This window comes from Staurois parvus, unplaced genomic scaffold (assembly GCF_062004578.1).
Source record: "Staurois parvus isolate SC_StPar_1 unplaced genomic scaffold, SC_StPar_1.0 ptg002868l, whole genome shotgun sequence".
Classification (NCBI taxonomy): Eukaryota; Metazoa; Chordata; class Amphibia; order Anura; family Ranidae; genus Staurois; species Staurois parvus.
The window spans coordinates 70,001-82,770 of record NW_028320664.1 but is presented as its reverse complement, the minus strand read 5'-3'; the positions used below and the strand labels follow the sequence as shown (position 1 = coordinate 82,770).

Sequence of the window (12,770 nt, the reverse complement as noted above, 5' to 3'; positions counted from 1 at the left end):
TATGTGACCTGCAGGGAATGCGGCGCGGTTCCTGTGCGAATCACGTGTTATATACCGCACACAAATCGCATGTGACCTGCAGGGAATGCGGCGCGGTTCCTGTGTGAATCACATGCGATATACCACACCGCACATGTGACCCCGGGCTGAGTGTTCTGTTGTTGGTCGGGAAGATGTGATGACGTTCCGCCTCCTTCTCGGGACTCATGTCCGTCATTTATATTTTGTTACAATTTGTCAATCTGAACGTTTGTATTTTGTGACGTTTCCTGTCGGAATTGTAGCAAATATTTTTAAAAGTATCAAATGTATTTTGTAACAATATGCAGTTAGGCCCCATTCACATCCGTGCGACTCCAAAGTAGCGTGATTTCGGGTGCAACTTTGGATGGGTGAGACTCGGATGTGACTTTGGATGGGTGAGACTTGGGTGTGACTTTGGATGGGTGAGACTCGGGTGTGACTTTGGATGGGTGAGACTCGGGTGTGACTTTGGATGGGTGAGACTCGGATGTGACTTTGGATGGGTGAGACTCGGGTGTGACTTTGGATGGGTGAGACTCGGGTGTGACTTTGGATGGGTGAGACTCGGGTGTGACTTTGGATGGGTGAGACTCGGATGTGACTTTGGATGGGTGAGACTTGGGTGTGACTTTGGATGGGTGAGACTCGGGTGTGACTTTGGATGGGTGAGACTCGGGTGTGACTTTGGATGGGTGAGACTCGAGTGTGACTTTGGATGGGTGAGACTCGGGTGTGACTTTGGATGGGTGAGACTCGGGTGTGACTTTGGATGGGTGAGACTCGGGTGTGACTTTGGATGGGTGAGACTCGAGTGTGACTTTGGATGGGTGAGACTCGGGTGTGACTTTGGATGGGTGAGACTCGAGTGTGACTTTGGATGGGTGAGACTCGAGTGTGACTTTGGATGGGTGAGACTTGGATGTGACTTTGGATGGGTGAGACTCGGGTGTGACTTTGGATGGGTGAGACTCGAGTGTGACTTTGGATGGGTGAGACTCGGATGTGACTTTGGATGGGTGAGACTTGGGTGTGACTTTGGATGGGTGAGACTTGGGTGTGACTTTGGATGGGTGAGACTCGGGTGTGACTTTGGATGGGTGAGACTCGGATGTGACTTTGGATGGGTGAGACTCGGATGTGACTTTGGATGGGTGAGACTTGGGTGTGACTTTGGATGGGTGAGACTCGAGTGTGACTTTGGATGGGTGAGACTTGGGTGTGACTTTGGATGGGTGAGACTCGGATGTGACTTTGGATGGGTGAGACTCAGATGCAGGGGCGGACTGACCATTTGGGCCCCATGAGATGCCTCTGGTACCTTTTTCATAGGCTTTTTTGAGTTTCGGCAAGGACACAGGGGCCCCATGATCCCCTATTGCCCGGGGGCCCCATGAGTTGTCAGTCTGCCCCTGCTCGGATGTGACTTTGGATGGGTGAGACTCGGATGTGACTTTGGATGGGTGAGACTTGGATGTGACTTTGGATGGGTGAGACTTGGATGTGACTTTGGATGGGTGAGACTCGGAAGCGACTTTGGATGGGTGAGACTTGGGTGTGACTTTGGATGGGTGAGACTTGGATGTGACTTTGGATGGGTGAGACTCGGATGCGACTTTGGATGGGTGAGACTCGGAAGCGACTTTGGATGGGTGAGACTCGGGTGTGAATTTGGATGGGTGAGACTCGGGTGCGACTTTGGATGGGTGAGACTCGGGTGCGACTTTGGATGGGTGAGACTCGGGTGCGACTTTGGATGGGTGAGACTCGGATGTGACTTTGGATGGGTGAGACTCGGATGTGACTTTGCATGGGTGAGACTCGGATGCGACTTTGGATGGGTGAGACTCGGAAGCGACTTTGGATGGGTGAGGCTCGAAAGCGACTTTGGATGGGTGAGACTCGGGTGTGACTTTGGATGGGTGAGACTCGAGTGTGACTTTGGATGGGTGAGACTCGGATGTGACTTTGGATGGGTGAGACTTGGATGTGACTTTGGATGGGTGAGACTTGGGTGTGACTTTGGATGGGTGAGACTCGGGTGTGACTTTGGATGGGTGAGACTCGAGTGTGACTTTGGATGGGTGAGACTTGGATGTGACTTTGGATGGGTGAGACTCGAGTGTGACTTTGGATGGGTGAGACTCGGATGTGACTTTGGATGGGTGAGACTCAGATGTGACTTTGGATGGGTGAGACTTGGATGTGACTTTGGATGGGTGAGACTTGGATGTGACTTTGGATGGGTGAGACTCGGATGCGACTTTGGATGGGTGAGACTCGGGTGTGACTTTGGATGGGTGAGACTCGGGTGTGACTTTGGATGGGTGAGACTCGGAAGCGACTTTGGATGGGTGAGACTCGGCAGCGACTTTGGATGGGTGAGACTCGGGTGTGACTTTGGATGGGTGAGACTCGGGTGTGACTTTGGATGGGTGAGACTTGGTTTGATTTGTAGATCTATCTTGTCAGTTCTCACCTGGCAGACCCCTGGGATGTTTAATTGCCAGGCGGTCCTTTAGGGGACGCTGTTGAGGGGAAAACAATAGCCATTGAGTCTGTATGGCACTGAAGATATCCTGAGTATAAAGTCAATTTTTCAAGCTCAGTTTAAAAAAAAAAAACAAATCGCCTCTGTACAGGTGATTGATCTCTAATAAATTATCAATATTTTCCCCTGAGGTTAAAATCTACCTCAAGGGGTCTATTTTACATACAAATTTGGATGAATGTAACAAGCATTTGCCCATCTTTGATGAATAATTTGCTTACTACAGTGATTTCCTCTGTTCATCAGCTCCATCTAGTGGCCATAAGATGGTATTTTTCCTGAGATACCTCAGTCAGACAAAACACTACATTATGGCCACTAGATGGAGCTGATGTTCGGAGGAAACCACTGAAAACACATGGTCAGACTTTTGTCAGTGATGGGCGAACGTTACTTTTGTCCAACAAATCTCTTTATAAAAAAAAAAAAGACCCCTAAATATTCATTTCAAAATAATTTATTTTTGGAATATTATTGTAAAAATAATAATATAAATAATAAAATAAAAAGATCAGTAAATAAAATAAATCATATAAATAAATAACGAATAAAATTCAATTATCGGAATATAAATAATATAAACAATACAACAACTAAGTTCATAAAATAAATATTAGAAACGATGAAAGGAATTCTGGGAATGGAGGCTCAGAGTGCCGGGACCCGATCTCACGATTCCTCCTTCGCATTACTTGTTTACTACAGACGGAAGGTTGCTGACCGATCTCTGCGGTCACATATGGATTCCACGCGTCCCGCGGGGAATTGGCTGGAGGTGGAGCGCTGATTGCATCTATGTAACCATGGAACCTGAACATAGATAACGATCAATAGAGAGCGGAGCCGACATCTCTGAGTGGAGGATTAGAGGGAACCTTCCAGAAGTCGCAGCAATTCCCACTGAGTGAGCGAGAAAACAAGACATGGGGGGTGGTAAAAGCCTCGTAAATAGAGATCGAACGTTTCTCCAGAATGGGCCGGCTTACATTAGGGCAGGCCATAGATGATGCGATTTTCCTACCTGCAGGTGCAGATTGTAGGAAATAGAATTGCAATCTCTCGATTTCCCCATCAATGCAGTCAGTGTTAATGGGGAATCCCTCCCGCGGTGCTATTGTGTTGGGGGGGCATCCCAGTGATCATCGCTAGCGGCTATAGCAATAATCGCATGTAGACATAGAAACACGCTGGTTGCTCCCAAGCAGGGGCGGACTGACAACTCATGGGGCCCCCGGGCAAAAGGGGATCATGGGGCCCCTGTGTCCTCGCCCACACCCAAAAAAGCCAATGAAAAGTACCAGGGGCATCTCATGGGGCCCCCTGCTGACCCCGGGCCCTCAGGCAGTGTCTGAGTGCTCGAATGGTCAGTCCGCTCCTGCTCCCAAGTTGCATGACAATCGGCGTGAATGTCTCTGCTGAACCAGACGAGATTCCAACCATCTATGGCCGGCTTAAAGAAAAAGCCAGTCAGCGGTTGAGCGTGTACAGTATGTTATGTGGACGCACACAGAACTGCGTGATTCGGCGTATCCACACTATACTATACTGGGAGGGGAGCTGAACTTTGGTTTGATTTGTAGATCTATCTTGTCAGTTCTCACCTGAGCAGAACCCCTGGGATGGGTTTAGTCTGAGGAAGACCATACTAGGGATACATCTACACTGCTAAGACAGCTAAACAGGGGGTACAGGGGGAGGGTCACAGGGGGTACAGGGTCAGGGCCACAGGGAGAACAGGGTCAGGGTCACAGGGGGTACTGGGTCACAGGGGGTACAGGGTCACTGGAGGTACAGGGTGAGGGTCACAGGGGGTACAGGGTCAGGGCCACAGGGAGAACAGGGTCAGGGTCACAGGAGGTACAGGGTCAATGTCACAGGGGGTACAGGGTCAGGGTCACAGGGGAAACAGGGTCAGGGTCACAGGGGGTACAGGGTCACAGGGGGTACAGGGTCAGGGTCACTGGAGGTACAGGGTCAATGGCACAGGGGTACAGGGTCAGGGTCACAGGGGGTACAGGGTCACAGGGGGAACAGGGTCAGGGTCACAGAGGGTACAGGGTCAATGTCACTGAGGGTACAGAGTGAGGGTCACAGGGGGTACAGGATCAATGTCCCAGGGGGTACAGGGTCAGGGTCACAGAGGGTACAGTGTCACAGGGGGTACAGGGTCAATGTCACAGGGGGTACAGGGTCAGGATCACAGGGGGTACAGGGTCAATGTCACAGGGGGTACAGGGTCAGGGTCACAGGGGGTACAGGGTCACAGAGGGTACAGCGTCATTGTCACAGGGGGTACAGGGTCAGGGCCACGGGGGGGTACAGGGTCAGGGTCAAGAGGGGGTACAGAGTAAGAGTCACAGGGGGTACAGGGTCAGGGTCACAGGGGGTACAGGGTCAGGGTCACAGAGGGTACAGGGTCATTGTCACAGGGGGTACATAGTCAGGGTCACAGGGGGGTACAGGGTCAGGGTCACAGGGGGTACAGGGTCAGGGTCACAAGGGGGTACAGAATAAGAGTCACAGGAGGTACAGGGTCACAGGGGGGACAGGGTCAGGGTCACGGGGGGTACAGAGTAAGAGTCCCAGGGGGTACAGGGTCAGGGTCACAGGGGGTACAAAGTAAGAGTCCCAGGGGGTACAGGGTCAGGGTCACAGGGGGTACAGGATCACAGGGGGGACAGGGTCAGGGTCACAGGGGGGACAGGGACAGGGTCACAGGGGGGACAGGGTCAGGGTCACGGGGGGTACAGGGTCACAGGGGGGACAGGGTCAGGGTCACAGGGGGGACAGGGTCACAGGGGGGACAGGGTCAGGGTCACGGGGGGTACAGGGTCACGGTGTCATCTTCACATTTACAAAGATTCTCTATATCTAAAATGCCTCAACAGACTCTGTAATGAGGTCCCCTCAGCCCCCAAGTCTCTGCATGGACTGCTCTGGCTATTTACACCTCTGCCCCTCCCCGGGCCATGGATAAGGGGGTACCGCCAGTCCTCCTGTACGGGGCCCATGCCAGCAGGGGGCCCCAGGCAGCTGGATGAATCATATGTGGGCAGGGAGGGTGATCGCCACGATGGGGGAATTACTGGAACGGATCTCCTGTATGGGTTTCAGCTGCTGCAGGGGGAGCCATACAGGGAATCGGTTCCAGTAATTGCCCCCCGGAGCACCCATCACCCTCCCTGTCCACCATATATTTCCCGTGCAGCCCAGGCCCCCCCTGTGTGACCCCACCCCTGCAGTGCTGCTGGCTTCCCTCCCCTCCTTTCCATCGGCAGCTGCAAGCACACCATAGGATCCTACAGGATGGAGAGTGGGGGAGGGGTCCGGTAAATATGTCACATTTACCAGCCCCTTCTCTCTTCCCGAATGAACACATTAAGTGATCCGTACTGATCACCTAGGTGTTCATTCGTAACTAAAGCATAGTAAACTGTGGGGTTTTTTTCGGGGGGGGGGGGGGGGCTGGTGAGGTTGGCTGTACAGGGCCCTGTGGTTTCTCACAGCAGCCCTGGCCCCTCCCACTACTATAAATTGTTGGGGTGATTGGAGACACACGGGATAACGGGATCTGAATGAACATTCCATAGACAGACAACCTCTGCTGGATCGTTGTGCCGAGCATTCCTGTCTATGATGGGAAATAATCCTATAAACAGCCAGATAGTCCGTCAGTCCTGTGATATCCGTCCAATCCTCCAGACCCACCAATCACATCGCAGGGTTTGTTTTGCAGATCACGGCCAAACACTCGCCATTATCTCCCATTAAATGTTATGGAGACATTTCAAGTCAACAGCTTAGCGGTTGCTGGTAACCAGGCGGCCGACACCGAGAGCCATTCAATCAAAGCGCGTCTAATTGTTGGGTGTTGGCTGCCCTGACTTCTCATACAAGGCGCCTTTCCCGTGTGTTTGTTCTTCTTATCATCTGACCTGAAAGTCAACCGGATGAATGAGAGCGATAATGACACCGATTGTGTGCTGCTGCGGATTGTTTGTAAAGCCTAACTCCATCTCCCCTTCAGTCTTGCACAGGTGTACCGGCTCCTCCCCTTCAGTCTTGCACAGGTGTACCGGCTCCTCCCCTTCAGTCTTGCACAGGTGTACCGGCTCCTCCCCTTCAGTCTTGCGCAGGTGTACCGGCTCCTCCCCTTTAGTCTTCCACAGGTGTACCAGCTCCTCCCCTTCAGTCTTGCACAGGTGTGCTGGCCCCTCCCCTTCAGTCTTGCACAGATGTACTAACTCCTTCCCTTCAGTCTTGCACAGTTGAGCAGCTCCTCCCCATCAGTCTTGCACAGGTGTACCAACTCCTCCCCTTCAGTCTTGCACAGGTGTAGCGGCTCCTCCCCTTCAGTCTTGCACAGTTGTACTGGCTCCTCCCCTCCAGTCTTGCACAAGTGTACTGGTTCCTCCCCTTCAGTCTTGCACAGGTGTACCGACTCCTCCCCTTCAGTCTTGCATAGGTGTAGCGGCTCCTCCCCTTCAGTCTTGCACAGGTGTACCGACTCCTCCCCTTCAGACTTGCACAGGTGTAGCGGCTCCTCCCCTTCAGACTTGCACAGGTGTAGTGGCTCCTCCCCTCCAGTCTTGCACAGGTGTAGTGGCTCCTCCCCTCCAGTCTTGCACAGGTGTACCAGCTCCTCCCCTTCAGTCTTGCACAGGTGTACCGACTCCACCCCTTCAGTCTTGCACAGGTGTACCGACTCCACCCCTTCAGTCTTGCACAGGTGTAGTGGCTCCTCCCCTTCAGACTTGCACAGGTGTAGTGGCTCCTCCCCTCCAGTCTTGCACAGGTTTACTGGCTCCTCCCCTTCAGTCTTGCACAGGTGTACCGACTCCTCCCCTCCAGTCTTGCACAGGTGTACTGGCTCCTCCCCTTCAGTCTTGCACAGGTGTACCGACTCCACCCCTTCAGTCTTGCACAGGTGTACCGCCTCCTCCCCTTCAGTCTTGCACAGGTGTAGCGGCTCCTCCCCTCCAGTCTTGCACAGGTGTACTGGCTCCTCCCCTTCAGTCTTGCACAGGTGTACCAGCTCCTCCCCTTCAGTCTTGCACAGGTGTACATGCTCCTCCCCTTCAGTCTTGCACAGGTGTAGCGGCTTCTCCCCTTCAGTCTTGCACAGGTGTAGCGGCTTCTCCCCTCCAGTCTTGCACAGGTGTACTGGCTCCTCCCCTTCAGTCTTGCACAGGTGTACCGACTCCACCCCTTCAGTCTTGCACAGGTGTACCGCCTCCTCCCCTTCAGTCTTGCACAGGTGTAGCGGCTCCTCCCCTCCAGTCTTGCACAGGTGTACTGGCTCCTCCCCTTCAGTCTTGCACAGGTGTACCGGCTCCTCCCCTTCAGTCTTGCACAGGTGTACCTGCTCCTCCCCTTCAGTCTTGCACAGGTGTAGCGGCTTCTCCCCTTCAGTCTTGCACAGGTGTAGCAGCTCCTCCCCTTCAGTCTTGCACAGGTGTAGCAGCTCCTCCCCTTCAGTCTTGCACAGGTGTAGCGGCTCCTCCCCTTCAGACTTGCACAGGTGTAGCAGCTCCTCCCCTGGACTGGAATGGCTTCCTCTGATGTCACTGCACACTGGGAGCTTCTCACAATGTGCATTGGAAGCTGCAGCCAGTCAGATAGAGCTCCGCCTCATTTCCTGGCTGCTTCTCCATGCTGTTGTTACCAAACAAACAAAAAAAAGAAGTCGGCAATGAAATGTTATTTACTGGCAATTTAAAGGCGTTCGTTTTATTTCTTTGTAAATGACAGTTCTGGTGGAGTACATCCTACAGCAAGAAAAAAAAATGGTATGGGGGAGAGGGTCACCCCAAAATCCATGCTAGTCCCTCTATCTGCAGATGCAGCCTGGCTGCCTAGGGAAGGGCGAGTGGGGGGCAAGCATGCGGCCCCCTCCCTGAAGCATTCAATGACACATACCCTCAGAATATGCCCCCCCCCCCCGCAAAGCACTTTGTCTCCAAGTTGATAAGGACAAAGGCCTCTTCCCCACAACCCCGGCCCAGTGGATGTGGGGGTCTGCAGGATGGTTTATCAGAATCTGGAATCCTCCTTCAACAAGGGTGCACCAAGATACTGACCCCCCCCCCCACACACACACACATGTGAATAATCCATTTACTCACCCCCCCAAAAGAAAAACACACACACAAAAGTCTTTAGAAGAAATGCCCCATGACATGAATCAGTCATGCCGTCCACCATTGGCGATCACAACGATGGAAATCTGCTGAAAGCAACAATGACCCCAATGTGACGGCCGACACTCGCCCAGTGACAGCTCCCTGAAGTGGGGTCAAGCCTGGGTGACCACCATGGCTCCCTCAGTAGTGGAAAGGTGAGTGTAGTCACCCGTGGACATAGAGTGCGTTATTCAAAGCATTACCAGGTGAAGATAAAAGGATAAAATTCTGGGAAAAGAAAACTAATACAGCCACATCTGAAGATCGGGAAGTTGAAATATGGAACATTTTTGGTTTTGGGTGCAGATACACTCTAACGGCCCCGATCTCACTGTCCTGCACCTGCAGATCACACAGTGCGGGGGTGTCTCTTAAAATCCATATCTGACCCTTAATCTGAGCATGCAGCCTGGCTGGCTAGGAAAGTTGGAGGGGGGGGTGGGTCAGCATGTGCTCCACCTGCCACCCTGAACCTTTCAAGGCCACATGCCCTTTGCATAGGGGGGCGCCCCTGAGATGGCACCTTGTCCCCATGTTGGAAAGGACCAACCCTGGCCCAGTGGTTGTGGGGGTCTGCAGGTGGGGGGGAATATCAGAATCTGGAAGCCTCCTTTAACAATAAGGGGGCACTCAGATATGAGAATGAGCCCCCTATTCATTGACACCAAGATGGCGGCCGACCCTCCGGCCTGCAGGCCTTCCTGCTCTACATTCTTCCAGAGAGTGGTCAGGCTGGGTGTAGTCGGTCATAAATCACTTCCCGGCTCTCCCCTCCTGCCGTACCTCCACCTTAATCCTTTTATTGCTGCTTTTGTACCTGACAAGCCTTTCCTAATTTCAGGTTGCAGAATGAATGGGGGGGCGGGGGGGTCACCGGGGTAACATGACGGCACAAATAGCCTTCAGAGCATTGGATGGAGAAAGGTTCCCTCTGATGGGAGATCTGAGCTGGGAGCGTTCTTCCTTTGTCTTCAGGCTTTGCTGTAACTACAACACAATGGATAGCGGGAACGGCTTTTCTCTTGCAGGATGAGATGGTGACAAAACCTCTAGAAGACATGAAAGATAAAACCGACTGGAAAATGCAGAGTTCTCATGACCTGCAATGGGCGGGGGTCCGGAGACCCCAGACGGCAACATGGAGGATCCCCAAAATGGATTCCAGGAGGGAGAAGTACAGCAAGTCAGCCCAGGAGCCCGTCTGTTCCTATGAAGCTCAGGTAGCGTGTGTGTGTGCGTGTGTATGTGCGTGCACGCTTGTATGTTTTATATATATATATACACACAGTCATGGCCAAAAATATTGCCCCCCCCCCCCTCCTGCATTTCTGTCAGATAATGAACCACTTCGCCCAGAAATTAATTTCTTATTTGTATTATTTATTTTACAATAATATTCCAATATTTGTATTTTATTCACTGTTTTTTGTATGATTTATTTTATTTACTTATCATCTTATTTTAATCATTTTTATTATCATTTTCCAAAAATTTCCCAAGAAAAATAGTTTTGAATGAATAGTTGGGGGTCTTTTTTCTAAGCAGATTTGTTGGACAAATGTAATAAGCATTTGCCCATCATTGACAAATTCTCACCATACAATCATAGGAAAAATATTGCCCCCCCCCCTCCTGCATTTCTGTCAGATAATGCACCAGTTCACCCAAAAAGTAATTTATTGTTTGTACTATTTATATTATTTATTTTACAATAATATTCCTATAATTGTATTTTATTCATTATATATTTATATGATTTATTTTATTTACTTATCATCTTGTTTTAATTATTAATATTATTATTTTCCAGTAATATTCCAACAAGTAAACCCGATCTCCTGTCCTATCTATTTCCTAATGTTAGCAGCGGAAGGATTACAAATAGTCCGTGTTGATGGAGAGCGGAGTTCTGCTTTAATGTAGGAATATAATCTTTGGCCGTAGACTTATCTAAGAGACATGTGACCCCCCCCCCCCCCCGTGATGATCCCACCGATGGCAGATCTACTGTGCCTTGCAGTCTTCTCTGTACATTTGTGTGCCATCGCTCTCTCTTTATATATAGAAAGTTCCAACAGTAGACATTTCACAATTAGAATGGGGGGGGGGGGGGGCCTTCGCAGGAAGTGTCTGCAGGAGCGATTCTGCCAAAATCAGTAAAATAAAGAAACATTCCTCGTCTGTCTGATGTGTTGGTGGGGCCCGGCCTAGAGAACGTTGGGCATACAATGAAAGATACTTCATTTTATCAAACTGCTCCTGTGGGCAAATCATGAGACCACTGCACAATGTTTATATACAGATATAGAGATATACAAAGATAGATAGATAGATAGATAATAGATAGATAGATAGATAATAGATAGATAGATAGATAGATAATAGATAGATAATAGATAGATAGATGATAGATAGATAGATAGATAGATAGATAGATAGATAGATAGATAGATAGATAGATAGATAGATAATAGATAGATAGATAGATAGATAGATAGATAGATAGATAGATAGATAGATAATAGATAGATAGATAGATAGATAGATAGATAGATAGATAGAAAGATAGATAGATAATAGATAATAGATAGATAGATAGATAATAGATAGATAATAGATAGATAGATAGATAGATAGATAGATAGATAGATAGATAATAGATAGATAGATAGATAGATAGATAGATAGATAGATAGATAGATAGATAGATAATAGATAGATAATAGATAGATAGATAATAGATAGATAGATAGATAGATAGATAGATAGATAGATAGATAGATAATAGATAGATAGATAGATAGATAGATAGATAATAGATAGATAATAGATAGATAGATAATAGATAGATAGATAGATAGATAGATAGATAATAGATAGATAGATAGATAGATAGATAGATAGATAATAGATAGATAGATAGATAGATAGATAGATAGATAGATAGATAGATAATAGATAGATAGATAGATAGATAGATAGATAATAGATAGATAGATAGATAGATAGATAGATAGATAGATACAGTTGCAAGAAAAAGTATGTGAACCCCTTGGGATCACATGGAGTTTTGCATGAATTGGGCATAAAATGTGCTCTGAACGTCATCTAAGTCACAACAATAGAAGAACACAGTCTGCTGAACATAATACTACACAAACATTAGATGTTGCCATGGTTTAATTGCACATAACATGTAAACATTCACAGTGCAGGGAGGAAAAAGTATGTGAACCTTTGGACTTAATAACTGGTTGACCCTCCTTTGGCAGCAATAACCTCAACCAAACGTTTCCTGTAGTGGCAGATCAGACCTGCGCAACGATCTGGAGTAATTTTGGACCACTCCTCTTCACAAAACTGTTTCAGTGTAGCAATATTCTTGGGATGTCTGGTGTGAATCGCTCTCTTAAGGTCATGCCACAGCATTTCAATCGGGTTGAGGTCAGGACTCTGACTGGGCCAATCCAGAAGGCGTATTCTGTGCTGTTGCAGCCATTGTTTTGTTGAATTACTTGTATGCTTTGGGTCATTGTCCTGTTGCATCCCCCATCCTCTGCGGAGCTTCAGTTGGCGGACAGATGGTCGTACGTTTTCCTGCAAAATGTCTTGATAAACTCTGGAATTCATTTTCCCATCAATGACAACAATCTGTCCAGCCCTGAGGCAGCAAAGCAGCCCCAAACCATGATGCTCCCTCCACCATGTTTTACAGTGGGGATGAGGTTTTGATGTTGGTGTGTTGTGCCTTTTTTTCTCCACACATAGTGTTGTGTGTTCTTCCCAAACAACTCAATCTTGGTTTCATCTGTCCACAGTATATTCTGCCAGTAGTGCTGTGGACACATCCAGGTGCTCTTTTGCAAACTTCAAACATGCTGCAATATTCTTTTTGGACAGCAATGGCTTCCTCCGTGGTGTCCTCCCATGTACTCCATTCTTGTTTAATGTTTTCCTTATTGTAGATGTGTCAACAAAAATGTTATCATGTGCCAGAGATTTCTGTAGGTCTTTAG

General features: G+C 49.0%; 1 protein-coding gene across 1 annotated transcript in view; it reads left to right on the top strand.

Annotated features, from left to right (window-relative positions):
• Positions 1 to 9,753: 9,753 nt before the first annotated feature.
• Positions 9,754 to 12,770, top strand: part of LOC149429001 (coiled-coil domain-containing protein 27-like) — a 33,156-nt gene continuing 30,139 nt past the window's right edge. Inside the window, exon 1 of the mRNA XM_089666842.1 lies at positions 9,754 to 9,974. Within this exon, the coding sequence (XP_089522968.1) occupies positions 9,789 to 9,974 (186 nt within the window). The 5' untranslated portion in view covers positions 9,754 to 9,788. The remainder of the gene's footprint in view (positions 9,975 to 12,770) is intronic.